This window comes from Bemisia tabaci, chromosome 10, assembly GCF_918797505.1.
Source record: "Bemisia tabaci chromosome 10, PGI_BMITA_v3".
Taxonomy (NCBI): Eukaryota; Metazoa; Arthropoda; class Insecta; order Hemiptera; family Aleyrodidae; genus Bemisia; species Bemisia tabaci.
In genome coordinates, this window is record NC_092802.1 from 37,927,770 (window position 1) to 37,955,613 (window position 27,844).

At 37.7% G+C, this 27,844-nt stretch overlaps 2 protein-coding genes across 3 annotated transcripts in view; both read left to right on the forward strand.

Annotated features, from left to right (window-relative positions):
- Elp2 (elongator complex protein 2) overlaps positions 1-2,051 on the forward strand; it is a 30,692-nt gene extending 28,641 nt beyond the window's left edge. The window contains exon 13 of the mRNA XM_072304792.1: positions 1,614-2,051. Within this exon, the coding sequence (XP_072160893.1) occupies positions 1,614-1,788 (175 nt within the window). The 3' untranslated portion in view covers positions 1,789-2,051. The remainder of the gene's footprint in view (positions 1-1,613) is intronic.
- Positions 2,052-7,468: 5,417 nt separating this feature from the next.
- Positions 7,469-27,844, forward strand: part of whd (carnitine O-palmitoyltransferase whd) — a 113,178-nt gene continuing 92,802 nt past the window's right edge. For both annotated transcript variants that reach the window (XM_019056545.2, XM_072305382.1), the window contains exons 1-2: positions 7,469-7,754; positions 17,253-17,335. The gene's annotated coding sequence lies outside the window, so the exon portion shown is untranslated. The remainder of the gene's footprint in view (positions 7,755-17,252; positions 17,336-27,844) is intronic.

Here is a 27,844-nt window from a genome sequence, read left to right on the forward strand (position 1 = left end):
GAATATGAGTGAGTCAGGTGCGTTCTGCGATTTTCATCATGCGATCACTGATAGAGCAAAGATTTAACATTAAATTTTGTTTTAGACTCGGTATAACTTGTACCGAAACTTTTGGTATGCTAAGTAAAGTTTACCAAGATCATTGTGTGAATTGTTCTCACTGTTTTGTGTGGGCTAAACAATTCAAAACTGGTCAGGAGTCCGTCGAAGATGAGGAGCACGGGAATCGACCATCAACGGCAACTGACATTTGCCAAGTGGAAGAAGTGCAGGCAAAAGTACTCGAAAATGGTTGTTCTGAGCTTGCTGAACTGTATAATATTTCTGAAGGCTCTGCTTGTACAATTTTGATAGCGTATATAGACATGCATCAAGTTTCAGGTAAACTTGTCCCTTGATTGTTGTCCGTTGAACAAAAATCCAACCGAATATCAATTTCCCTTTAGCTGCTTGAACGTTCTAACAATGATCCTACATTTTTTGATAGGATAATTTTCGGTGACAAAACTTGAGGGTACGGCTATGATATGGAGACGAAACTCCAATCATCCTTGTAGCTTGAAAAAGGTAGCGCAAGACCGAAAATAGAGAGATAAGTTTGGTCAAATATAAAAATTGCAAAACACCCATGAGGTTGCCTTACTTCAAGCCACATACCAATGAAGCTATTTAGGATTTTTCAAATTTGTGAACGTAGCGTTCCTAAGTATATTTTCAGCTATCAGGAAAGTCCAAGAAAACCTAATTCGAACGCATTGTGGGCTAGTTATCACCAAAATCCGGTTTCTAATCTAACAGACCTGTAAAACTCAAATGTAAGTTTCGAACTCTGACTGCAACCAACAACGAAATGGAAGCTCTCAGTAGCTCGCATTTTGTTTTTCAGTGAGTTTGCCTTATTTCCTCTCATAAATTTGAAAATAAAGATATTTCGCTCAACTTTTTGCTGCAATTATTTTTAAAAAATGTTAGGACTTTGTCCTTCCTCAGTTTCAAAAAAAATTTATGTAATTTTCTATGACAGCGCTGATGATAAATTAATATCAAACACCAATGAATACGTCTGATTGCGATGATGCAAATCTCTGTTCATGTTAATCATTTTGAAATATCACAAACCGACTGTATTTCCTGAAATTTTCTGTAATTTTTATTTTCACTTTTTTAAAAATACTCCCAAAAAGTTTGATGGAGATATTTTGCAGTTCTCTTTTGGAAAAATAGATCATAGTCTGAGAATTTTGAGTAATGCAATGGAGATACTTATTTTTAACTCTTATAAATCTTGCCATGCAATACAGATACAAAGTAAAAAACCATTGATCAAGCAAATAAGAGGGGCCAATCGTTGATTGGTGATTGGTTGCTGAAAATCAAGGAAGTTTTTAAAGTGATGAACATTTTTAAGAATAAATTAATTGCCTAAAATTGTAAAAAGTGATGTTTTACTATTTATATTGGTTAAGCAGCTGTTCAAGAACAGAATTAGAAAGAAACATACTTTCCAATATTTTTTTATATTTTCTTTGGTACATAATGAAACCTATGACAATTTCTAATTTTCATGACTTCCATTGCTCTCATTATCAATTTTTGTGTTTCTTTTGTTACAGTGAATCACACACTTTAACAGTGAAAAAACTTGCGTTCCGTCCTGTTTTCGGTGAAGCTGGAAAAGACACAAAGGATAATGATAAAATTCTTCAACTTGCAAGCGCTGGATCTGATCATTTAGTCAGAGTCTATACTCTTTTCCTAGAAAAGCTGATCTCAGGTGTAAACTCATGAACTGTTCCCAAAACGCTGTGATATTGATGAGAATTATAGTCTCCAGTTAAACAGTTCCTGGCAACTCTTTTGTACTTTATAGCGTGATGCGTGATTTTGTAAGTTTTGTATTTTAACTGTCCCGTAAAAAATAATATGTTCACTGCTGAACGTTGTTGTAAAAACTGTTTTTCGATGATTATCGGAAACAACAAATTTGTTTTCTCTTGTTATGATTTATGTACCAAACTTAATCTTTTTTCAATGAATATTTTAATTTATTATTTCTTAATTTTCATTGTTAACCAATTTCCTAATCCTAAAGCTTTCTCTTAAATTATGATGACGTGCCGAATAACAGAGACAAACTAGCAGTTTGTCCTGTCATTTTAGGTAAAAACTTTCTGATTGTTATGCAAAGTTAAGTCTTCTATTCACATTGAAATAAACTAGACTGCAAAGAGTTTGAACTGGATGAAAGAGAATGGAACCAAGTCACATTTTTGGCGGAAAAAATGAGTCAGGAGTAGTTTCAACTTTCTAGCTTACTCAACCCCACAATCTTTTTCACAATTTTCCTGTCAAAACTTCTAAGTTGAATTGCCCCTGTCTGTTAAACTAGGGTCATTTAGTCTCTGTGCGCAAAATTTTGCATGATTTTTCCATAAATTGGTATCGAGGCATATTCTCTGAAAGTAAAATACTTAAGTATTACTTAGCTTGTTTCAAGAAAACAGTGCCAAAGAGTGAAAATTTTTAATTCGAGTAAAATATTTAATTGGTACTCCTATTTCTTTTTCGCCCGATGTGAATTTTTCCTCGGTTGTTAAACTTGAAACACTATGGCCATTTTGGCTGTATCAGCCATCATCAGGTGAATTACACAGTAAAATGTAGAACAAAAATGGAAGCTAAAACATTAGTGCATCATCTCCGGCAGGCGCTGCGCGAAACTGGCAAGTGAGATATATCGTGATTAGCTGATGCAACACGATCAGTGGACCACGATGTCAGAAATGTGAGTACTATGATACAACCGGATAAAGAAAAAAGAAACATAAATATTTAATTATTTTTTCTTTAATGAGGCACCTATCATCAAAAAGCCTTAAAAAATACGGTGCATCAGTTTTTGCCCATCAATCTTTTGAATAATAATTAAACCAATATTTAGAGGTGAAGATTTTAAAATTCCTCGAATTTTTTAGCAAAAGCATAACTTCGGTCAGACGCTCAGAGAGTCAACTCGATGAGTCAGATAAAACCGTCTCAAGGCAGTAAAGAGGCATGTATAGATAGATGGGTACGGTTGGTAAATAATTATATACCTATCTTCTAATGTGATGTTGCTAATCTCTGCTCATAATTTATTTGTTAAAAAAAATTATCTTCCCTCATCTTGAAATATTGACCGAAAATTTTACAGTCTGGTTTCTTTAAAGTATATTTTAAAATAATAACTACACACACTTGTGGGAGATTTTGAGGTGCGCACTTTTTGACGTCAAGTCATCGATATCATTCATACCTGAGCCCTCGGTTTATTGAGAACTGCCACACAGTTGGGTCATACAGGCACACAGCTTCATTCTCATTGGCTGACAGGCCTGCAAACCCTTCCACGCCAAGCAAGGTGAATGTATCCTTACTACATACCATGAAGAAACCCACTTGGAATGTCCGCTACTGTTCGTCACTCTAGACCCGTCCACTTGCACCTCAACGCCACACAGTGGATCCAGTCAATAGAAGAGGTCGGACAAAATTTGGAAACTTTAAACGCTTATAGCTCCGTTTATACATAACTTTGAGACACTAAACGTGGATCCATGGGTTTCCTCATGAAATTTTCCTCTCCAAGCATCCCTTGAAATTTAAAATGTGACGGAATAAACATCAAAATTTGCAGTTTCAGTAAAAAAATCATGTTCGACCTCTCCCATTGTCTCGATCCACTGTGCTGATAATTGAAATTGGTTGGAATCGTCGAAATGGAGAATTTGCATGGAAATTTTTTATTGCTTCATCTGAAAGTGTTTAAAGAGCTGATTTCACAGTATTTTTTATAATTTTACTCTGATATTGGAAATAGTATAAACATAGATTTAAAAGTGAGAAAATGCACCGCCTAGTGACGTCATCTGGCGGCATTAACCATATAAACACACGTATTTTAGCAGATTAGATCATTTTGTCATATCTCCTCCAATAATTGTTCAATTCATGAACCAAGGGTATCCTCGTGTTCAGTTCACTCAGTAGTTTCCACTTACAATTAAACACGAAATTCATCAAATCAGACACCTGCAAATTCTCTATTACGCGTTTCGTCCCATCCAACTTCTCTACTCTGCGTTAAAATCTCCGAGTCAGCGGAAAAGAGATCAAGCTCTTTTTCATCGGTGTGGATATGCGAGAAAGTTTTAATCGTGACTGGATCCGTGAATAAGGATCTCATCTTCCGGAAGATAATTTCCGAAACTTTGAACTTGGCGCGAAGAAAGATCGCGGGAAGCGCCTGCAAAACTGAAGGAATACTTCAAGCATTGCGTCTTCCCGATCTCTTGTTTCGTTCTTGGCGTCCGTCCCCAATGCGTTTTCAAGTTCGCCCTCACTGTGACGAGGTAGGCAATTTCTCGACCTCCCTAGTAGCAGTAACTGTTGAGAAAAGTTATAAAAAACTCGTAAATTTTTAGACTCGTAAAATTATGACCCACAAAAAATGCGGAAAATTCATAAATGAACGGGAGAAGAGAAAGTAAGAGTAATAGGTCCTCGTACGCATGATAGTGGTGACTGGAGGTCCTGGAACTACTATAAACCGAAAATAAGTCCCTAGAGGCGCCTGGACCTACAAAAATGCTGGAAAATTGATGTTTTGGGTTTTTTAATTTGCTGAATTCAGATTTTGTATCCGTAGCTCAATATTTTGAAGAAGATAATGTGAAAAATCGGGACATCCTGGTTTAATCAAGCTGTAATGAATGACAAATATTTCACTCATTAGCAGACATTCGATGAAATCAAGTGTGCAAACTTCCACTATTACGCTTTACGCTTTTAGATTTCGCTATTAACGCGAAAAATTGGCCACTCTCCGTCGAAAAACTACATTGGGGCATTGAAAATTTGTCTCGATAATAGTTTTCGAAAAGGGGACGATGAGCGTCATTAAGTGAGGAAATCAAACTAGCTCTCGAACTTTTGTCAAGTGTCCAAATACCCATACATAAAATTTCTGAGATCGGTAAAAAAGACTTTCCTTCGAAATTTTCACCTTTTTGGTAACATAGAGACGCTTTAGCACACTCCGTCCTCATCCGCCATGTGTCGTGTCACTCTCTCAGAAGAGGTAGTTCAGTCAATTTTTAGACGTGTGCCCTTTTGATCGCTTGAGAGAGACCTCCAACATTTTTTTTCTTTTCAAAATGATAATTGATTAGGGCACATCCTATTTTCGGCTGTGTTGCTCATCACGTAGCCCTTGAAGCACCACTACGAATGAGACAAACGAAACAAACACAATATGGAAATAGGGCAAATGGAAAGACGGCGCAGAGATACAACTATTCGTGCTTGATGGATGTCTGTGTTGCATCTGCAAAATTGAAGGCGCGATGGCGCCATGCAGCTGTGAATTCGCGATGTTCCGCAGCTCCGCTTTGCTGCCAGTGCGGTGTCGTGAGAAAAGTTAAGAAACGAGGCTCGACTATTACGGCTCTCCATTTTACGGCTGTGTTGCTCATACATCCTTTAAAGCACCGCTAAAAATACAAATAAGATAAACTGAAAAAAATACAACCTGGAAATAGAGTAAAGTAAAGGAGGCGCATTGTTGACGGCGCAGAGATACGACTATTCGTACATGATGGATGTCCGTGTTGCATCTGCAAAATTGAAGGCGCGATGGCGCTATGCGTGAACTCGCAATGCTCCGTTCTATGCTGCCAGTAAGGTGTCGCTCAGATTCGAGAGAAAAAATTGAAAGGCCCGATTACGTCTCGACTCTGTTGTTCCTCGATTTTTTCTTCTTTTTTAAATTTGAGGTTTGATTATATTTTTAATGCACAAATATTTACAGACCTACATCTACGGCTCGTATGTACCGCGGTCCCTCACAACAGTCACAACTCTCGTGGCACGTTTTTTTAAACAAGTCTCCTGTCAATTTGACCGGGCTTCAGCATTTAAGGGTTAATGAAAATATCATTAAAATATGACTGCCTCTTGTTCGCCAAAAACTCTGGATTCAAGAGGGGAGCCACCGGGGAGTTTTCCGAGATACGCCCTTCTGCATTTTACAATCAATATGCTTTTCCTAAAGGATTGCTGAAAAAAAATTTTAAGCAAAAAACCATTAAAAAACGAAATTTTGAAAATCTTGGCTTTTCTTTGAATACCCTATAACGAGCGCATTTTTCATCAGAAAAATTTCAGACCCGGTTAAAAATGACCAAAATCTTATCTGCTTTCAAGTAAGGTCCACTTACTTTGTCGAAAAATCAACGGTTTTCCGATAATTGCCGAAAAACGAGAAAAAATATCCGATTTTTTTTTAAATCTTCACGCTGTTTGGCCGGAACACGTTCAGATAAGGCTTGTCTAGCACCGAGCGAAGCCCCGATGCAAATTCGGGGGCTTTAGCGCGTCAAAAAAAAAGAAAAGAAGAAGAAAAAAAGCGCGTCACCGACGGTGACTCACCGTCCCTTTCCTTGCAAGAAAACGTCGTACGCCCGACGTTCTTCGCGGATGCGACTATTTTAACGCGCAGGAACTGTTTTTGCCTACACGGCAAAATGCAGGCGATTATCACCGCCTCGGAGACTCTGGGTGATCTTGGCTGCAGGCTGAAAAGGGAAGTTGCCCCGAGAAATCGTGGATGCAGTCGCAAAATTAGTTTGTCGTTTGTAACACTCCTATTATCATAATTATTTATTTATAATAATATTTATAAATAAGTAACAATATATAAACATATAAATAAAATATATAAATTATACATTTTTTAAAAAAAAATATACTTAGTTTTAATTCAATGGACCAACCATAGTAAATTTTCTTTCAATTTTTCTGGAAACATCTACGAATGAGCGTGGAAACTTCATAAGAAATTTCAAGAAAAACTGTAAATTGCTTTTCTATTTTTTTAAAAAAAGAAAAAACTAGGTAGGCACGAGCGAGATTAGTTACGCACTTTTTGAATGAAAGCCATCGAAATTCGTTTTTCTGGTGGAATACAAGTGACGTATTTGGACTAGCAGTGCCTCTTCCCTTCAACATTACCTCAGTGGTGGGCAGGATTTACGGAAGTGCAAGTTAGGGTTTAATCCTATTAAAATTTATGACTCTTAATGGAAGAAATTGGTCATCGATTAAATCGCAGGGGGACGAGGGGAGGGGGAAAGAGAAGGGCGGGAATTGCGTGTCTCCGACAACAGCTGTTTTAAAAGCGTAGGTGCCAGGTTTTCACTATTTGAGGAAATGATAACAGGAAACCCCTAAGAGGGAAAATACTCCTTTTGAACATATATAGACCTTATTTTTGAGCACGAAAGTTATAAAATCTGTTTCAGAGTATAAAAAACCGTACTTCAGAATCGAAGTTTCTAAATTGTTAGAATTGAAGATTTTCGGTGACATATGGCAACAGTGCTCTCGGAAGTTTTTTGATGGCACATCAGCGAATTATCCGATAAATCGCGAACCGTCTCCTTGCAAAACGTAAATAACATCGCATATTGAGTCGGTCAGCGTGTTTTTACTACGTTTGTTTGTACGCAATTACGGTTCCGCCCACGCGGTTTTACTGCTCGAATTAAAGTGTCAAATCTTATCGTGATTTCGGACGGGTCGTGTGTTTTTCGTGCACCTGTGAGTTCCATTTTTGTGGTTAACTTGTGTGTTCATCTGAAGCCTGTGAAGTGACTCAGACTTCTCTCCACGTTTCAGTTGTGTTTGGCCGGAATTATCGACCCCTCATTCACTCAGTTAGTATTTTTTCCATCCAGTATTCTATTAATTTTACTTCAGTTAATATTGATTCATATTTTCGATGCATGTTATGGTTCCTGAAAACAGGCCACTGTGCGCAGTTTTTGGGGGGTTCGACTCTTTTTAGCTCGAGTAAACCTCTCATTTTAAAATCGTCTCAGCAGCACAGTGCTTTTTCTACTCTATATTCTTCGATTCACAGTTGAGACACTTTGTCAGCACTGTAGGCATGTACTGGAAACTATATTTCTTGATATGTTGCCATCTAAGTTTCGTTGAACGTAGGGAGGCATTTTTGATTCTACCTCTACAACTCAGGTTTGAAGGTACAGGCCTTCATTCTTGCAGAGTTATTCAGCTCATGGATTACTACATCTAAGTCTGGAAAATCGAAAAGCAGGAGATTGCTATGTAGTGAATCTGTTCTGTCTTCTCTCTCTGGGAGGGGGTATCCAAACAGAGAAAAACTCATTTGGCTCAAAGCTTTTAGTATAACCACTAAGTCAAAATGTCAAGTGGCCCTAATCATAGATATTCTCTGTGTGCTTATAAGTTTTATAAATGAAAGAGAAGAAAATAATTAGGGGATTCAGTAGGATGTGTTCTGGAACAAGCGTGCAGTCACGCACAAGGCCTGCTCCGATGATGCGGGTGATGATCCGGTGAAGATGTTTTTTTAAGTCAAAGTAGAAAATTGACCTATCCTTCTCTCTCTATGTATATCTACCAAGTATAGTCATCTAGAATGGCATATCATAGGTCATAAGAGACATATCGATGGTGTAAGTCCGCAATCACGTACCTCATTTATGGTGTTTGAAAATCTCCGCTCCTGTTTTATTTTTTTAAAAGCGAACGAATCGACATAATTCCTTGAAGCTCCTGCAGGATCATCTTAGTAAAGAGCAGAAAAATCATGGCAGTTTTTAAGAACCCCTGTTAAGAAGTTTACCATTTAAAAAATAAAGTATGACAGGAAGTCTGCAACGTCACGTACCGAGATATGTGGTTGCGGACTTACACCGTCAATTTGGGGCTCTAACGTATCAGTCCTGACTGGTTGCTACTTTATAGGGCAAATGTTGGAGCACCAGAATCTCTGAAATCACTCGATGAGACTACCAGATTAAGACAGCCACACATTGTCACTGTATCAATGTTAAGATAATACAGCGTCTACTTACTTAGAATGGCGATAAATCTCAGTCAACAAGTTTTACTAAAGACTACCTACATCGACAAATGGACCGCGTTCAGCAGAATTGAATCAAGCCATATCAGCTATTACCAAAGTCAACACAGCAATTTAATTTTTTACAAGAGAACGTTTGTGTAGATTTCTTTGAAAATTTCAAGGAATTTGTTTCGTACTGTATAGAAAATTCACTGAAATTTGCACACAAATCGCATAATCGTTTTCATGTAAACAATTAAATTTTCCATTTAAATTTGGCAATAGCTGACGTGGCTTCGTTCCGTTCTGCTTAATGCGGTCCAAATATCAATGGTCATATCATGCAAATAATACGAGTTCATTGATGAACCGTCATATCAAAAAATTATAGCCATACAAATGCTGATGTAGGTGGCTTTAACAGAGGAATCCTTCAATATTCAAAGAAAGAAAAATGCTCAAAGCACGATATTTTAGTACAAGAACCAGATTCAAAAATATTTAAGCGTATACATTTATTTTTAGCAATATTTAAGTATAATACTTTGTTGAAGTTGAGAAATGCTCATCTATAATGCAATTTTAAAATTTCTGACCATATTTTATTTTTAATTTTTCATATAAACCAACCGAAATACTTAAATAGGTACATGCATAAAAAAGTTTATCATTATTTTTCAAGTAGGTAATGAGAAGAGTAAAATTCTCAGAAAACAAGAAATATTGTTTGACGGAACTCTTTTAGAGCAATAAAAGCTATTCAAAGAATTGCAGAGTCACAAAATTCGAAAGTTCGCATTTTTCTACGAAACAAAATTTGATGTACACCCTTTTACTCCAAAATCAACAACTTTTTGACTGTATAGTGCCAACATTAGGTTACCCTCGGAAATATTGCGGCAAGGTTGCGTGGCTACGTTTTGCAAGACTAGAGTAAGCGATGACTGCCGGGGATTCTATTGGCACCCTTGGAGCTGGAATGCCCGGAAAATTAATTTCCAAAACACCTACCCAAGAATCCAGCTTCAAAATTTGACCAAGCTCCCTTAGTGACTCGAGCACCAATAATTTTTATCTGCGTTTGGTAACATTATAGTTACCCCTGGCAATATTGCGGCAATGTTGCCGCGGTTGCATTTTGCATAGTCGAAGTGAACGATGACCATCGGTGCCATCAGTCTCGGAATTCTATTAGCTCATACTGCCTCGCTAGGGCAGAACGTCGTATGAGGCTTCAACGTTGCCAAATTTCCTTGGACTAATCACGAATTTTTCGGCAAATTTTTAAGCATTTGTCCTCCAACTTTTCAGAGAATTTTCTTCGTACTTTGATCTAAAGTGTCTGAAAATTTCAAAGTAAAATACTCATAACTTTTTTCAAGAATAAATATTTTCCAAGAGGAAATTTGACAGCATTTGAATTCTCATACGGTGTTTTTAGCCTAGGCCCGGGGAGCTGGAATTCCTGCCCGATTGCACTGCACTACTGCACGCATAGGGCAGCGGGCCTGACGTCTGACCCACTTTCTAATCAGAATCTCAGTCACCAACTCTAATAGCCTCCTGGCTTATGACCCAGGCTGCCAAGAGTGCCATCGTTGTGCACTTACGCATAGAGACCTCGTTACGTTTGCAATTACGCTGCCAGATTGGAAAAAAAAATTGAATCGGCTCGTGCTAAAACGTCCGATGTCCAATACTGTGTTTCAGAATTGGAGTGGCTGATTTTTTTGCAACTCACTGACACATGATGGTTTAAGACGTTAGGAATGGAGATCAATTTTATGAAATAGCCCCTAAGTGTAATTAAACGTTTACAAAAGAGATCGATCTTACTCGTCAGTGTTGGGGGCAAAAGAAACCCCTACAATATTATGAAATCGTGTTGGACAAGGAATCAATGTCGCCTCGCTAAGGAAGAAAGCCGTATGAGTCATCAGACGTCGCCATAGTTTTTTTATTAAAATCAAATTACTAGGAAACTTTTGAATATTTTACCTAAATTTTTTAGCAAATTTTGTACGCATTTTAATTTAAAATATCTAAAAAATTTCAAGGAGAATTAGGCTCATCTTTTCCAAAATACACTTTTATCCGGGGCAATTTGACGAATCTCGAATGTTCATACAGCGTTATTCTGTAGCTTGACTGAGTGGTAAAGGGATTCAATTGCATTGCAACGTCGCCAAGTTTCATCCGAAAAATTATGTCTCTATTCTTCAACTCGACGATTGCACGTTTCGTACGGAAATTTTAGCAGACTCCCGTCGAATTACCAAGAAAATCAAGGAATATTGTTCAAAGAAAATTTGCCATTGTTCTTGAGTGAGAAAATAACTCGTAAATTTTAACAAAACTGTGCAACTTTGCGATGCAATTATGTCCCTGGCTCATGTTCTGACTCCAGTGAACGTATGTAGGGAGCCGGAGCCTTGTTTAAATTTGTCGCGAAAGTGACGGGTTTTTTAAAAACCAGTGAAAACGTAGAAAAGTCAGGAAAATTCGTCGCGCTACTTTTAACTTTGGAATCATGATTTTTTCTCCTGAATTTTTTAAATAAATATTTTCATGAATTATCGGTTTAAATTTCGTGACTGGCAGATGGAAGCCAATTTAATCCCAGCAGGTATAAATGTGAAAAAATCTCAATCTCAATCTCATCGTGATTGTCTTTGTGTATTTTAAGATATTCCACGGCTTGGTCGTTAGTGGTTTTTCTTCCAATTTCTCGAATTTTGCAAATTTTCCTTTCAATGACAATTTTTCTATGGCATAGCGTTACGAATTCGGAACAACGTAGTTTTTGGGTTACTAAAAATTGAATCTTTCCTCTGTGGCATGATAGTGCAAATTTTCATTAGTTTTTTCTTTTTTTGAATATCTGATTCCCAAAAATTTAAAATTTTGAAAAAAAATTGGCACACTTGAAAAAAAAACACATTGGATGTAGAGTCCAGACTCTTGAAAACATTGACAAGAAAAAATACTCTTGATTCAATCGGATTTTTGCTTGAATCAAAACGAAATCCGCTTAAATTAAGAGGCTTGGTTCTTGATTTAAGCAAGATTCTGATTCAATCAAGAGTACTTTTTCTTGTCGATGTTTTTAAGAGCCTGGACTCTAGATCCAATGTGGTTTTTTTTCCAGTGCACCAAATGCTTTTTATGCAAGCTACAAAATACTTTAGCGTCCCCTAGAATTTCAGATCCAAAATTAATTAATGTCATAGAAGTTTAAGGAATTTTGCGTGATTTTAAGTATAGTCAAAATTGTATGAGTCTTGAAAAGTCAGGAAATTTTGAAATCCATGAAATCGCGTTTCCTCGTTAGCACTCTGCGTCACTAATTTGGAGAAAAACATATATTAGCGCCCTCATGCAGTGATGCACAGAGCTTTGTTTACCGAAACCGCGTGGTCCTTGACTTGACGACCAACTTTTTTTTTCCGTGTTCCGTATGTCTCGCACTCGGTCGGTGCTTGCAAATGTAAACACATCACGAAAACAATGAGGACGGTGAAAAGCCCTTGAACCTCGACGCACGTCAAAATAATTCTGATGCGCGATTCGGCGTGAGTAGTTTTTTGAGCCACATATTTGAAATGATAGACCGAAAAAAAATCTCTGTATTGAAAGTTCTCCATTTCCATGAAATTTTATCACGAAAGTATAATTTCATGGAATTTCACGGAAGGAGAGGGGTATCGATGAGGGCTGTTTTTGGGCCCACCCTCATTGAATTACCTCAACTCTATGATTTTTACTCCATTCTCGCGGTTTCTACCAGAATTTCTTCCAATGACTTTTAAATTTTAAAAATGAGGCAAATATATCAAGTTTAAGCGCCATATAATTTGCTCTATTCATTGCGTTATATTTTTGAAACATGAACAAATTCTCACTTACATCGGATCAGTTCAAACGGGTCGAAACATTAGGAATATTTTTCCGTTTTGTCAGGAAAATCGCAGGGAATTCAGGGTGTCTAAAAGTCCGGAAATAGTACTGATTTTTTAAGGGCAGTCCGGAAGTACTGAAAAAGTGCGAAAATTCCCCTAAAAGGTCCGGAATTTTTTTCTATTTTTTGTCATTTTTGTTGCAATTTCAAATTTTTGAAAATTTTCGAATTTCGTGGAATGGAGGTGCTGAAGAAGGACGGAATTTTTTTGTTGGAGGAGGTACTGAATTTCTTGAGAACGTACTGGAAAAGTACTGTGAAAGTACCTATTTTTGACCAGCCTGTTTTAGTAGACACCCTGCAATTATTTTTTCCGTCCGTCAGGGCATTTTAAACTTTTTCCCGGTTTGTTTAGCCGTTTTTGTCAGGGAAATGTCAGGGGATTTTTTTTGAAAATCGCCAGGCACCCTGATGATCATCTCCTGTAAAATCGTCGAAATTCCACTTTTCGTCAAAACGAAATTTCATTTTGCATCAGTGCCTGCCCCTGATTTTATGTGCCCCGGTTGGCTTAGATTCCCTTTATACTGAGAGTCAAGACAACACCCCCTCATGGAGTCACAAACGGGAATAAAGATTACACAAATTGAACGTTTTTCGTAATCTTTGATCGGCCCATTCTCAAATTCCTTTCTCCGTTCCTTCTCTAATTCCGTTTGTTCCTTTCCGAACCCGTAATTCCCCGATCCATTCCAGATTATAATCTTTGCAATCGGTGAAACTGTAATCTTTATTCCCGTTTGTGACACTGTGAAGGCCTAAAATACGGGAACCAATCAGAAATGGATTCACATTGTCTTGACTCCCAGTATGAAGGGACTCTAAATTTTGTGTGCCCCGGTTGGCTCACCCGCTAAGAGTTCGTCGAGGTCGTTGTCTCGCGTCCCGCGGGTCGTCGAAATCGGTGCGAGACGTCAACAAGTGACGCAATGCGCCATCGACGAGGAATCGGATTCGTCAGTGGGTTGGTCGTCGGTCGTCCACTCCGGGGGCACCCTCCTTCACAACCGGCGCGGCGGCCGCGAGGGGCGCGAGGGGGCCTCCAAACTGGTTTTTTGTTTACATCCAGTCGCGGGGCTCGTTTCCCAACCGTCCAGAACCAGTTCCCGCGCCTCGCCGAGTCCGAGTGTCGAGAAGAAATGGGAATTTTTTCGCCGCCATTGTCGGAGCCGACAATTTGAGACTGCGGGCATCGAGGAAATCGGCGAGGGTGAGAATGGAGATGTTGCATGTGCAGAGTTGAGAAATTTCGTGAAAGATTATAAGAAGAAATTTCATGAGGAAATTTCCAGTTTCATGGGGAAAAAGGAAAATTTCATGAAATTTCTTGTGAAATTTCACGAAATTTCATTCGATGAAACTTTTAGCAACTCTGTGCATGTGTGAGGAATTTGCGATTTGACTGTTGATTCTAACGTAAAAGTTAGCTAGAAACACGATGGTGCCACTGGTTTTCTCTGGAATCAACTCCCAAGCTCAAAAAAAGCTCTCAAGTTGAGGCCAAAATGGAGGGGATATCCCACGCTATCCTGAGAGTCCACCTCTACATCAAGACAAACTCTCCATGCAGATAGGGAGCAAATACATTAGCAGGGTTGCCGTGTTTTCAGTTTTGGAGTCCTCAAATAATGAGGCAGCCCTGTCAATGTATTTGCTCCCTATCTTTGCATGGAGAGTTTGGTCTTGATGTAGAGGTGGACTCTCAGGATAGCGTGGGATATCCCCTCTATTTTGGCCTCAACTTGAGAGCTTTTTTTGAGCTTGGGAGTTGATTTCAGAGAAAACCAGTGGAGCGGACTATGGAGTGGACCGGAGAATCGGAGGTACGGCAAGGAACTTATGGAATGAAAGAGGGAACAGAGACAGGAATTCGGGAATGATTTGATCAAATATTACAAAAAACGTCCGACTTGTGTGATCTGAATTCCCGTTTGTAACATCCATAAGCCGCGTTGTCTCAACTCTCTCTTGAAAGGGACTTCCAGGAAAAACGCCGTATGAACATTCAAAAGTTGCCAAATTTTCTCCGGTAAAATTTTTATTGTTTAGGAAAGTTATGAACATTCTCCCTTGAAATTTTCAGGGACTCTAAGTGAAATTGCGAACAAAATCATCTGAAAAATTGGAAGGAACTTTCATAAGTTTACTTAAAAGTTCGTGTTTTATCGCAGGAAATGGTGACGCCTGAAAGCTCATACGGCGTTCTTCCATTCGGCGCTCGCGTAAAGTTCTGTCATGGCAGAACTTTATGAAAGCATGGTATCTAAGATCTGAAAAAACAGGGAATTTGAGGGGCTCGGAGCGCATAAGTGCAGTTTCGGAATCACTAAGGGAGAGGTGAAAAAGCGGATTTATTTTTCTCCAAATTCTCGAAGAAAATAAAAATTTTCGCAAAAAAGTCTGGCAGAAATTGAGAGAAAATCCGGAACCCTCGTCAGTAAATTTCGTGAACTGGAATAAAAAACACATTGGATCTAGAGTCCAGACTCTTGTAAACATTGCCAAGAAAATAGAATCTTGATTCAATCAGATTTAAGCTTAAATCAAAAGGAAATCCTCTCCAATTAAGAGGCTTGGTTCTTGATTTAAGCTTAAATATGATTGAATCAAGAGTATTTTTTCTTGTCGATGTTTTTAAGAGTCTGGACTCTAGATCCAATGTGTTTTTTTTCCAGTGTGTCGGTGATCAATCAGTAAACGTATCAGAGAAATATCGGAGAATGGAACAAAAATGAACGGAGTCAAAGAATTCGTCAGGGAATTGGTGCTAGGTATAAACCGGCATTTGATTTAATTATCAAGGTAATTTTAGGCGACTTGGTACAAACGGTTTTTTTTAACTTTTTTAGAAAATATTCTAATACCAATGATATATGTTTTAGTTATTTTTTTAATGATACCATAAATAATAATATTGCTTTAATTGAATCTAGGACACTTTTTATACAAGCTCGACCAACATTGACTATTTCCTAGTTATTTTTTACTACTTCGGTTGAAATCTTCGAATGCATTGCCTTGATCTCAGCGCCCGTTGACTGAGCGTTATCAGTGTCGTGGCGTGCTTTGCGATCTATCGATTGATTTGCCATTTAAACCTATGGAAAAGGATCGATTGACAGGGTGTTCGCAACGAACAACGTATTAATCGATTCTTTACCATAGGTAAGTGGGGATATATCGATAATCGATCATTCACGCCTCGCCACCGAGCGTAATAATCTAAGCCATAATCTCACTCTTCATCTATGATAGGAAAAAAGGAAGGACAAAAAATGAAATCAACGAATAAGTTATCTTTTTATGCAAATTGAGACCGCCAGTTTTGGACTATCAATGCGGTATTTCTTAATATTTTATCAAGTCTCGCCGTATCTTCTATAAAACTCGGAAATTTCAACATACCTTGTTTTGCTTTTTCGAGTGTCTCTTTTTTTTCTCTTGAAATCACGCATGAAATTAATATGAGTCATACAGCCAGATTTCACGTTGACATAAAAATATACGTTCTGAAAAAAATATTACATCCCGGAAAGTTTTTTATTCCATTTAATTTTTATTTTAATTTTTTTAATATTTGATTTAAAGAATTGTTTTTCTCTGAAGAAAAATTTCATTCAATTCAAGGAAACTTAAAGTGAAATAATTGTTTTTCTAATCAAAGTCAAGTTTTATTTCATTGAAAAGGAACTAATTTTATATCACCGATGACAAACTCATGTTTCTCTGAATTAAAAAACTTCTTTCGCTTTATACAAATTTCATGTAAGCAACAACATAGTAAAAATTTCTCTTTGAATGAAAAAAAGCGAGCCCTACTGGCACGCTTAAAAAGAGTAACTCAAAGTTAAATTTTCTGTAGTAAACTAAAAAACAAAAACAAAGAAACTGCGTGTATTCCTTTCTCATGTAGGTGCTAAATTCATAGAAATTCGTTAAGCTCTTTCGAATTTCTTCCAAATTTTTCTTGTGCAGTTTTGTTGTTAGGCAAAATGTTTTACGGATCTGGGTGTTTCCTTGGGAATTTTAAAACCCCCTAGTGTGACGCACACCACACATAGAAAAAAGAGAAAGAAAGAAAGAAAAAAGAGGAGACTGCAGGTCAGAAAGTAAAACTTGGAACCAACGGGCGGAAACATTACCTTGTGCCTAAGGAAGCTAGAGCGCCTGAAATTTGTTGTGTATGCAACACAGACGTCCGGAGAACACGAATAGTTGCATTCAGACCTAATCGTTGAGCCTCATCTCTGAGAGCCTTTCACAGTTTTTTAGATGTCATGAAGATTATGGCTTGCGTGTCTTTTTTCTGTTTAACGCAGTCAAATATTTTTACCTAGCTTCTTGTTTTTCTTTTCTTCACAGGGTGCATGGAGGTTTCCATCGTCCGGTCTTCCTGTTGATAGTATTTCGTCGTCCGATATATTTCCTCACACCTTTGGCCTTTGGTAAGTTTGATGAAATTCTTATCATATTATTTTCAATGATTACTTTTTTTCTCAACGTATCGTCAGTGAAAGCAAAATCATTATTTTGGGGAATGCGCAAGCTTCTAGAAGTTATTCTTACCAGTTGCCAGAAGGTGAAATCTTAATCACGGGTCAAAGAACGACAAATCGCCGACTGGTCTGGGTCTCAAGCGGGTCGACCGATTAATTTTATCTGCCGAGGCGCGATTGAGAGGGAAATCGCAAGTTGAACTAATTACATAATTCCATGTAATAGTTTAATTTCGCGATTATAGTTTTTCACTCATCATGGCAGTGGTGTCAGTAGCCATCTTTGCAGCCGAGCAACTCATCAAGTATGAAATTGGGAGGTGACTTTTTTTTTGTTTTTTGGGCGGTCAAGTACTGTAAATCCACCGAAGTGTTACCTTTTTCCCTTGGTCATATTCTTTTCCACCCTCTTCACTTCTCCCCTCCCCGTTTTTCGTGAAAAAGTTTCGTTTAATTTAAAAAAAAAACAAAAAACAAAAAAACAATGCTATATTTTTACGTGAAAACTAAGCAAATTTCTGCAGTGGAAAAGGAGACAAAGCTGATTTTAGCCTCAAATTGCCTTTCGAGCGGGTCAAATTGTCAGAATTTACTGGGGGAGGCCCCACAAACCCCCCTCCCACACCCTCTGGAGGGAGTCCGCGGACATCCCCTACAAATCCGCGGCTGTTTAGAGGGGGAAAGGGCTGCAAAGTAATAAAGTTAGGAGAAGGGGCTCGTCAAGTACCCGGGGGGGGGGGGGGAGAATGACACCACTACATGGAAAATACTAGCAAAAAGTAGATGTGTTTACGCGTGCGGCCGCGAGGCAGCTGTATGTGATTATACGAAGAAATCTAATTGCCACGAATTTCCTGTGTACATAGACTTCTTTTGCAGTAATTAGACCGGTTTAAAAATTTGCATCCAAGTCAATTCGCTATCATTAACTCTTTTGTCGTCATTAATGCTTATATATCAGAGTTTGCTGGATATCACGTTATCATTAACATGCGCTTCTTGACCTCTCTTTTCTCATCCGGATTTTTCCGAGACATCCCACTAGTTCCTGTCAGCGATTTTCCGATCATTACCAAGTCAGCGAAGCGTTCGCTGTTGGGTTCGGTTTTTACGGACGATTTTACAAATTTCAACAAAAATTAACGGTTAAATTTTGGAAATAGATTTAATGATTTGGCACTGTATAAAATATAAATGCGGAGGAAACATTCCCATGAATTAGTTATAATTTAAGGTAGAGGTGGACCTACTTACTTTGAAATTTGCAATATCAGCCTTATTTTTTCCTAGGTTCATTCATTGTATTTTTTGGCAGTAAAAAATCTTTGTAATTCTTCGCAAAGATCCATTTCCAAATAATTAAACGCCCAGAAATATGGTTCTTCTTTTCTTTGTTCGATTAAAAAACTCGAAAAGTCTTTGTTCTTTGTTCTTAAAAAATTAGATTCTCAGTCTCGCAAATATTTTCATCAAATATTGTCCTTGTAAAATCCATTTGCGTGTAGTTTAATTTTTATATTGCTTTTTGCTATCGAAACGAATAACCACATATGTTTCCCGTAACACCGTTACGGGCATGTTACAACGTAACGGACATTGTAATGGTGATACACAGAGAAGAGTGACAAAGGTTTGGTTCACATAGGAAGTAAAACAAAAAATAACCCAAATTTTCGGTTAACTATATGGTTTCTCAGTCGCTCCAGTTTTTTCTGCGCTAAGTTTACAGCAAACATTGGGGGAAAAAAACACATTGGATCTAGAGTCCAGACTCTTGAAAACAATGACAAGAAAAGGGACTCTTGATTCAATCAGATTAAAGCTTAAATCAAAAGGAAATCCGCTCAAATTAAGAGGCTTGGTTCTTGATTTAAGCTTAAATTTGATTGAATCAAGAGTATTTTTTCTTGTCGATATTTTTAAGAGTCTGAACTCTAGATCCACATCCAATGTGTTTTTTTTTCCAGTGAACTGTTCCAGAATCAACACAAAATTTGGGTTTGCTTGTGTTACACCTCCTATAATAACCAAAAGTAACACAAGAAGACAAATATTTTTATCAATGTACCTAGGAAAGGTATGATGCATCAGCTCCATTAGTGACGTCATTTGTTTTGAAGTCGCACAAAAAAGCACAATGCTCAGCTGATTGTGAGATAATTTATCCGTATACATTCATGTTTCCCCTACGATTATATTGCAAGAAACAGTCACGGCACGGCACACGGTGGATCGAGTCGATTAGAGAGTTCGGACATGAAATTGTTGACTAAAACTACAAATTTCGATGTTTATTCAGTCACATTTTAAATTTCAAGGGGTGCTTTTAAAGAAGGATTTCACGAGGAAACCAATGGAACAACTTTTAGAATCTCAAAGTTTTGTGTAAACGGAGTTTCAAGCGTTTAAAGTTTCCAAATTTTGTCCGACCTCTCCTATTGACTCGCTCCCTTGTGCGGCACCTTTCGTCGCTTCACAATGCATGCAGCTGACGCATTAACATTGATCAAAGACGAAATGAACAACGTCATATGTATTTTTTACAACGGTAAACAATAATTTTTTCGGGCGGCGAGCTTTCGAACTTTTCGGTGCGTGGATGCCTTTCGCGAGGCGAAAACAAATCGCGTTAATTGACATCTTGTCCTGTAGCCAAATTGTTTTCTTCAGGCTTCGCGCCAGCGACGTCACAGTCTACATGCGTGTTGCGTATCGAGAGCTCACAAATGTTTATGATAACGATCATCCCTTATTCTCGCCACACTGGAAAAAACCACATTGGATCTAGAGTCTAGACTCTTAAAAAACATCGACAAGAAAAAGTACTCTTGATTCAATCAGAATCTAGCTTAAATCAGAACCAAGCCTCTTAATTTAAGCGGATTTCGTTTTGATTCAAGCAAAAATCCGATTGAATCGAGAGTATTTTTTCTTGTCAATGTTTTCAAGAGTCTGGGCTCTAGATCCAATGTGTTTTTTTTTCCAGTGCAGTGGCGATGCGTGAATGGTCGATTAGCGATATTTCCCTATTTGAAACCATGGTAAAGAATCGATTGTTAAGGTACTCGTTGCGAACACCCTGCAGGGTTGCCGGCGGTTTGAAAAACCTGGAAAGTCAGGGACTTTGCAACGTACTAAGATATTGCGCGTTCGATGTATTTTTCACCCAAAAATAGCGTATTTGCAGTAATTCTCTTAAAAATTCAACGCTTCCGCAGTAATTTTTTCTTAAATTCAACACTACGAGTAAAGCAGCAACTTTCCAAAAAAATTTAAAATTTACGCAGTAATTTTTTCGTAACTTCAACGCTTTTGCCCTTGTTTTGTACCAATCAGTGCGTTCGCTCTAATCTTTATAAAATTTCAACATCCTTATCATAATTCGTAAAAAACAGTACATTGAGTGGTCACTCTTAAGAATACAACTAATTTTTTGATTCGTGTAACCGAACATTCAGGTCATGTAATCGACCTTCTTCCATCAGTTCTTTCAACCTCACGGATTCAATCGTACGAACCGAAAGTTCGGTCACATGAACTGAAACTTGGGTTTGATGAACCGAGTAGTTGAGATGATGTAGAGCACCATGTTCTCCTTCATCTTATGGACACGCAATTTTATCATCTTGGAAGTCAAAATAGTTGTATTACGCGTCCCGCCCCATCCAACTTTTCTACCCTGCGTTAAAATCCCTCAGTCAGCGTAAAAGAGACCAAACTCTTTTTCATTGTTGCGGTTATGAGAGAAATTTTTCTTGTTTCACAATTGTAATCGGATTGGTATAAAAGGACCTCATCCTCTGGAAGAAAATTTCCGAAACATTGAACTTCGCGCGAAAACCGATCGCTGGATGCGCCTGCAAAACTGTAAGAATACTTCAAGCATTGCGTCACCTTCCCGATCTCTAGTCTCACTCCCGCTATCGGCGCTCTTGGTGCGTTCATAAGTTCGCCTTCACTGAGCCGAGGTAGGCAATTTCTTGATCCAGGAGCACGTTGATTTGTATCCTATCTTGTCGTACCTTTTTCGATCATTTTCACTACCTTTTATTCTCATCGTGGCTTGACGCCTTATCACCTGTCATTAACAGATTATTAAAATTAGGTTGTTGGATGAAATGGACATTTCCAATTAATTGTAGTAGTACCCCAATAAATTAGATTACTAACCCAAGTTTTTTTTTTTTTTTTTTTTTTTTTTTTTTTTGTTTTTGTTTATTTGCCGCTTAAAAAAGAATCGGTACAAAAATTCTATTTCATACAATGAATGAAAGGTAAATGTAAAAATGTTGACCCAAGTATTGCGATACTACAACAATTAATTGAAAATGTCCATATCATCTGAGAAATAGACAATCTGCAGGTGTCTGAAATTTGATGAATTTCGTGTGTAAGTGGAAACTTCTGAGTGAACTGAACACGAGGATACCCATGGATTATGAATTGAACAATTATTGGAGAATATATGACAGAATTATCTCATCTGATAGAATACGTGTGTTTAAACGGGAAATGCCGCCAGATGACTTCATTAGGCGGTGCATTTTCTCACTTTTAAGTCTATTTCTATAGTATTTCCCACACTGTAAAAAAAACACATTGGATCTAGAGTCCAGATTCTCAAAAACATCGACAAGAAAAAATACTCTTGATTCGATCGGATTTTTGGTTAAATCAAGAACCAAGCCTCTCAATTAGAGCAGATTTCCTTTTGATTTAAGCAAAAATCTGATTGAATCAAGAGTATTTTTTTTTGTGAATGTTTTCAAGAGCCTGGACTCTAGATCCAATGTGTTTTTTTCCAGTGCATAGCAGAAAGAAGTTACAAGACATACTGTAAAATCAGCTCTTTAAGCACTTTCAGATGAAGCAATAAAAAATTAGCATGCGAATTCCCCATCGGGGTAATTCCACAGTTTTACAGTATAACCCCTAAGACTGTTTTTCCGTTAACGTTCTCTTTAACAATATTAAATGCTGTTTGAAACGGGCATAATTGCTGCTAGGACATGTCCGCTATCGAGTTGACTCTGACGTGATGCTATAACCGAATCTCAAAGAAATCGGTGCACTGTTCCGACAATATTTTCTGCAGTGCAATTTCTTCCTGATAGGATTCTGCTGATTCAGTCTTCGATTACGTGCGTGAGTCGGAATGACGTGCCGCCGTGCAAAAATGAACAGAATGAAACGAACAGAAAAGATTCGATCTGTAAACGAAAGCAAGCCGCGAGACGTAAGGCCGTATCAATCGTCCTCAGGGAAAAGTTATTCGTCTGATTGAAAACAATTGAAAAAGCGCGTGGCTTCTATGATATACTGTGTGAAACCATGAGTTTTTTCAAGAAAACATTAAAATGAAAAACATGTAACACAACATGACTTTAATCACATACGCACTCTCTCGCAGTGGAGTAGAAGGTCAGGTGTTTTAACAGGGTGTCTATCATCAGGAAAAATCGGAAAATATCAGGAATTTTGGCCGATCAGGAAAAAATCAGAAAAATCGGACGTTGTATCAAGAATTTTTCTTACGCGAATCTCCTGAGCGGAGAAAGTCTTACTGCTTTTTGCCTACCGTGCTAGGAGTCGAGAAAAATCAGGAAAATATCAGGAATTTTCAAAATGAAAAATTCAGGAATTTTTTATACAATATCAGGAAAAATCAGGAAAATATCAGGATTTTTCAAATGATAAAATCTAGACACCTTGTTCAATGTCTTCGGATACTGATGCCTTGTAGCTCCTTAAGAATCAGAGAAGCTTCCTTTTAAAGTTAGGTAAAAGCAAAAGACGGAGGATTTTGCTCTACAGTTACTCATGGATTCGGTTTTTTTTACCTAGGTACAAAAAGAAAAGAATAATAATAATAATAAAAAATGAAGGACGAGTCAAGGAATTTCGATTTTTGAATCTAGTCGCCTGCCTGTCATCAATTTTAATCTAATCTTTCCGAAATTCGTCGAATTTAATTTTTTTCATTCTCATTTTTATTGATAATGTCATAAACTAAATTCGTCAATCTCGTATTTTCCATACGATCTGTAAGTAGCTCGATCAATAATTTTTTCAGCTCTGAATATTTTTGTAGAAATCGTGCTCCTTTATATGTTACTCATGATTTTTTTTTTTTTTTTTTTTTTTTTTTTTTTTTTTTTTTTTTTTTTTTTTTTTTTAAATTATAAAAAAACCACTAAGAAGTGGCCCGAACTGTATGTAACAAGGTGGAGAATTGGTGCTGGGTCCACACCGTTTCGCGGGGAAACAAAGCCAAGAAATTTCCTCAGCCTCAGTTTCGTACTGGTACGCATTAGAGTTCAAAAATTTATTTTGACTCTAATTTTAATTTTTGGAATTTCTTGGCTTTGTTTTCCCGCGAAATGGTGTGGACCCAGCACCATTTCTCCACCTTGTTTATATGTTACTTTTAATCTGTGTAAACATTTATTTTCGTTGAAAAATCAGGTTTACACTCTGCAAGAAAATTTGCATGCGGGAGCATATTGTTCTGGTAAAGGGAAAGGAGATTTTTATAATTGGACCTCGTTTTGCAATCAGGAAACACCATCTCTAGCTCATTCGCGAACAGATCTATCATGGGGAAACCGATGGCACTTACGCTGTTATAATGAACCAGAAATAGCGGTTCCTTCCTTTGTAATTCAGTCCCATCACAATATCTGACTCGTTCTATATTTAATTATTTCTGAAGACTACACTCCACTAGAGCTCGAATGTTGTTATCAGTTTGATAACGTAAATGAGTCTGCTGACTTTTAATTTTTGCCTTTCGCCTCCTGTGAGTAGCCCGTAAATGATGTAACATTACGTTAAAGACCGTCAATGAATTATGCAACTGAAGGAAAACAAGTTTATTCGGAATAACTTGCACCTCTACGTACATATTTTCCTTTCACGAGTGTCCAAAACATCGCATATATTTTTTGATAGTTTTGGATTCTTGAAGGAGAATGGAATACAAAATTGTAAAAATTACCCGTGAGGACATTTTATTTTAAGATTCCCTGACTTTTTTTACGGCTTTTTCGTGTGTCGTGGAAGAGAACCCTGAGGAAATAAGTTCAAAATTATTCCCATTATTTTTTTCGATGACAGTTGTCCGGGGTGTATCGAGAATATGCAACTTCTTCATTGGCTAAACAAATTTGAACACATGCCTACCAAAAATTGGAGTTTTTTAGTATTTCTCCCCCTGGACTTCGCCACATTTTTTGTGATCATAGATACATCACATTTCTGGAAACCTTTTGAAAATGTTCCCTTGGATTTCTCACCGAATCTTATGGAAAATATTTTTAATCGTACAGTCTAACAGCATTAGATAGTTACCAAAGTTCTCATGAACAATTGTTCATTTCCAAGAAAATGTATGAATATTTTTGTTTGGAAATTAGACATGATCAAGGAGGTATGAAAACTCCTTACCTCTACTTGAACATTTTGGGAAGAAAATTCTGGAAAAAAAATCCTCCGGAAAATTTTCCAAACGCTTTATTTGGTACATGGTCCGAATAAAAATAATGAATGTTTTTATGAAAATGGAGGAAATACAGTGTTGCCAATTTGAAAAATCGCAACTGATCACGGCAGTATGCATAAAGCACCGCTTAGCGATCCTCATGACCGAGTAACATCTTTTCTTGGCGCGCGGTTTTATGATGCGAAAGCTGCCTCATGTTTCGAGACTAGAACTCGAGCTTTGAGCTTTCGGGAACCACCATCCGGCCGTGCGGAAACCGGAATAAAAAATATTGGTTCGGCCGAGTCACTGCTCAAAGAATTCGGAAAACAACGACGGTGTTTCGGTGTTTTCTCGTCGCCTTGACCAGGTTCGTCGGAAGTCCTTGTCAGGTTGTTCGATAATTATTGTGCGACGCAAGTTCGGGACGGTCCGCAGGCGCACAGTGGAGCGAGTCAATTAGAGAGGTCGGACATGAAATTTTTTTCTAAAAATGCAAATTTTGATGTTTATTTCGTCACATTTTAAACTGTATGGGGTGTTTTCGGAAGGAAATTTCACGAGAAAATCACATTCCAACCACTTTCAAAATCTAAAAGTTTTGTAAAACGGGGATTATGAGATTTTAAAGTCTCCAAATTTTGTCCAACTTCTCCTATTGACTTGATCCACTGTAGGGCGTGTAAAGCTAGCACATCGCCGCACTGCCGTGCTAAGCAAGAACGCCGTATGAGCATTCCGCGGCTGCCAAATTTCTCCTGATAAAATATTTATTTTTGAGGAAAGTTATGCAAATTTTTCCTTCGAGTTTTCAGATGTTTTGGACGAAATTATGAACTAAATTTTCTGAAAAATTGGAAGAAAAATATTTACTATTTCTCCTTAAATTCGTGCTATGTCAACGGAAATTTGGCAACGCTTGGAGGCTCATGCGGCGTTTTTCCTCAGCGCGACAGCGTAGAGCTCCCAATTAGATTCGGGTCTCTTGATGATTAACTGAACGTATTTACGCTAAAGGGAACTATGTGCATATGGTTTGCGTGTAACATAGTTCCTTATAGCATAAATACGTCCAACTGAACGTATTTACGCTAAAGGGAACTATGTGCATAGGGTTTGCGTGTAACATAGTTCCTTTCAGCATAAATACGTCCAACTGAACGTATTTACGCTAAAGGGAACTATGTGCATAGGATTTGCGTGTAACATAGTTCCTTTTAGCATAAATACGTCCAACTGAACGTATTTACGCTAAAGGGAACTATGTGCATAGGGTTTGCGTGTAACATAGTTCCTTTCAGCATAAATACGTCCAACTGAACGTATTTACGCTAAAGGGAACTATGTGCATAGGGTTTGCGTGTAACATAGTTCCTTTCAGCATAAATACGTCCAACTGAACGTATTTACGCTAAAGGGAACTATGTGCATAGGGTTTGCGTGTAACATAGTTCCTTTCAGCATAAATACGTCCAACTGAACGTATTTACGCTAAAGGGAACTATGTGCATAGGATTTGCGTGTAACATAGTTCCTTTTAGCATGAAAACGTCCAACTGAACGTATTTACGCTAAAGGAAACTATGTGTATAGGGTTTGCGTGTAACATAGTTCCTTTCAGCATAAATACGTCCAACTGAACGTATTTACGCTAAAGGGAACTATGTGCATAGGGTTTGCGTGTAACATAGTTCCTTTTAGCATAAATACGTCCAGCTGTACGCATGTAAACTGAAAGGTCTATACCTTATTGCGCGCCTTCCCTGGTTACTTGATAATTTGCTCTTAGTTCAGAGAAATCCGTTGTAAACTCTTCAACGAATCCTGCGTAAATGCAGTCAAGCGTCCATCGCCACTCTTCATGAGACCTCAGTGTTAATTAATTCCGATCATTTCGAAGCTCTCAACGGTAGCTTCTATCGCTCTTATTTGTCATCGTGTTTCATGACTCGGAGTAATTAACAATCATCTTATCGTAACATCTAAACTACTGTAACTTGGAAACACGTGGCCGGCCAACTCCGCGAACGTGACGACGAGACCGCCATCTCGAGCTTATATGGGAAATCTAAACAAACAGTCATCGAGAGCTTTTAACTTTTTTATTCTCGGAGGAAACTGAAAGCTGAAAAGGAAAACAGAGATACCGTCGGAGACAACCGGAAAAATTTGAGGCGTGTCCTACACTGGATAAAAAAACCACATTGGATCTAGAGTCCAGACTCTTGAAAACAATAACAAGAAAAATACTCCTGATCCAATCGGATTTTTGCCTAAATAAAGAATCCAAGCCTCCTAAATTGAGTGGATTTCCTTTTGATTCAAGTAAAATCTGATTGAATCAAGAGTATTTTTCTTGCCATTGTTTTCAAGAGTCTGGACTCCAGATCCAATGCGGTTTTTTTCCAGTGTAGTCGTTTAAGGAAACTCTGTATGAAGATCAGAACGTTGCCAAATTTCTACCCACCGGTAAAATAGAAGTTTCTGATGAGCTAGTAAATTTATTTTCTTCGCAAATTTCCAAGAACATTCTTTTTTCCATTTTTCTAGACAATGTGATAATTTCAGTGACAAATATTCATACCTTTCCTCCAAAATAATTATTCTATCAGAGGATAGTCAGAAAAGCTACAGCGTGTTTCCCATATGCTCGGCCAAAAAATGTACTGCGTTTGCATTTTGCAATTTGAAATTACTATTCTTCACTCATCCACAATGGAAAAAAGTCTTCCAGATCCTGTGTCTAGATTTCTAAAACAATCGACGAGCTGAAATACTCCTGATTCAATCGGATTTTTGCTTGAATCGAGAACCAAGTCTCTTAATTTAAGTGGATTTCCTTTTGATTCAAGGAAAAATCCGATTGATCGAAGAGTATTTTTTCTTGTCAAATTTTTTAAGAGTCCGGACTCATAATCCAAGAGACTTTTTTTTCTAGTGCATAAATACCCCTATCTGAATTGGATTGCATTTTGCAA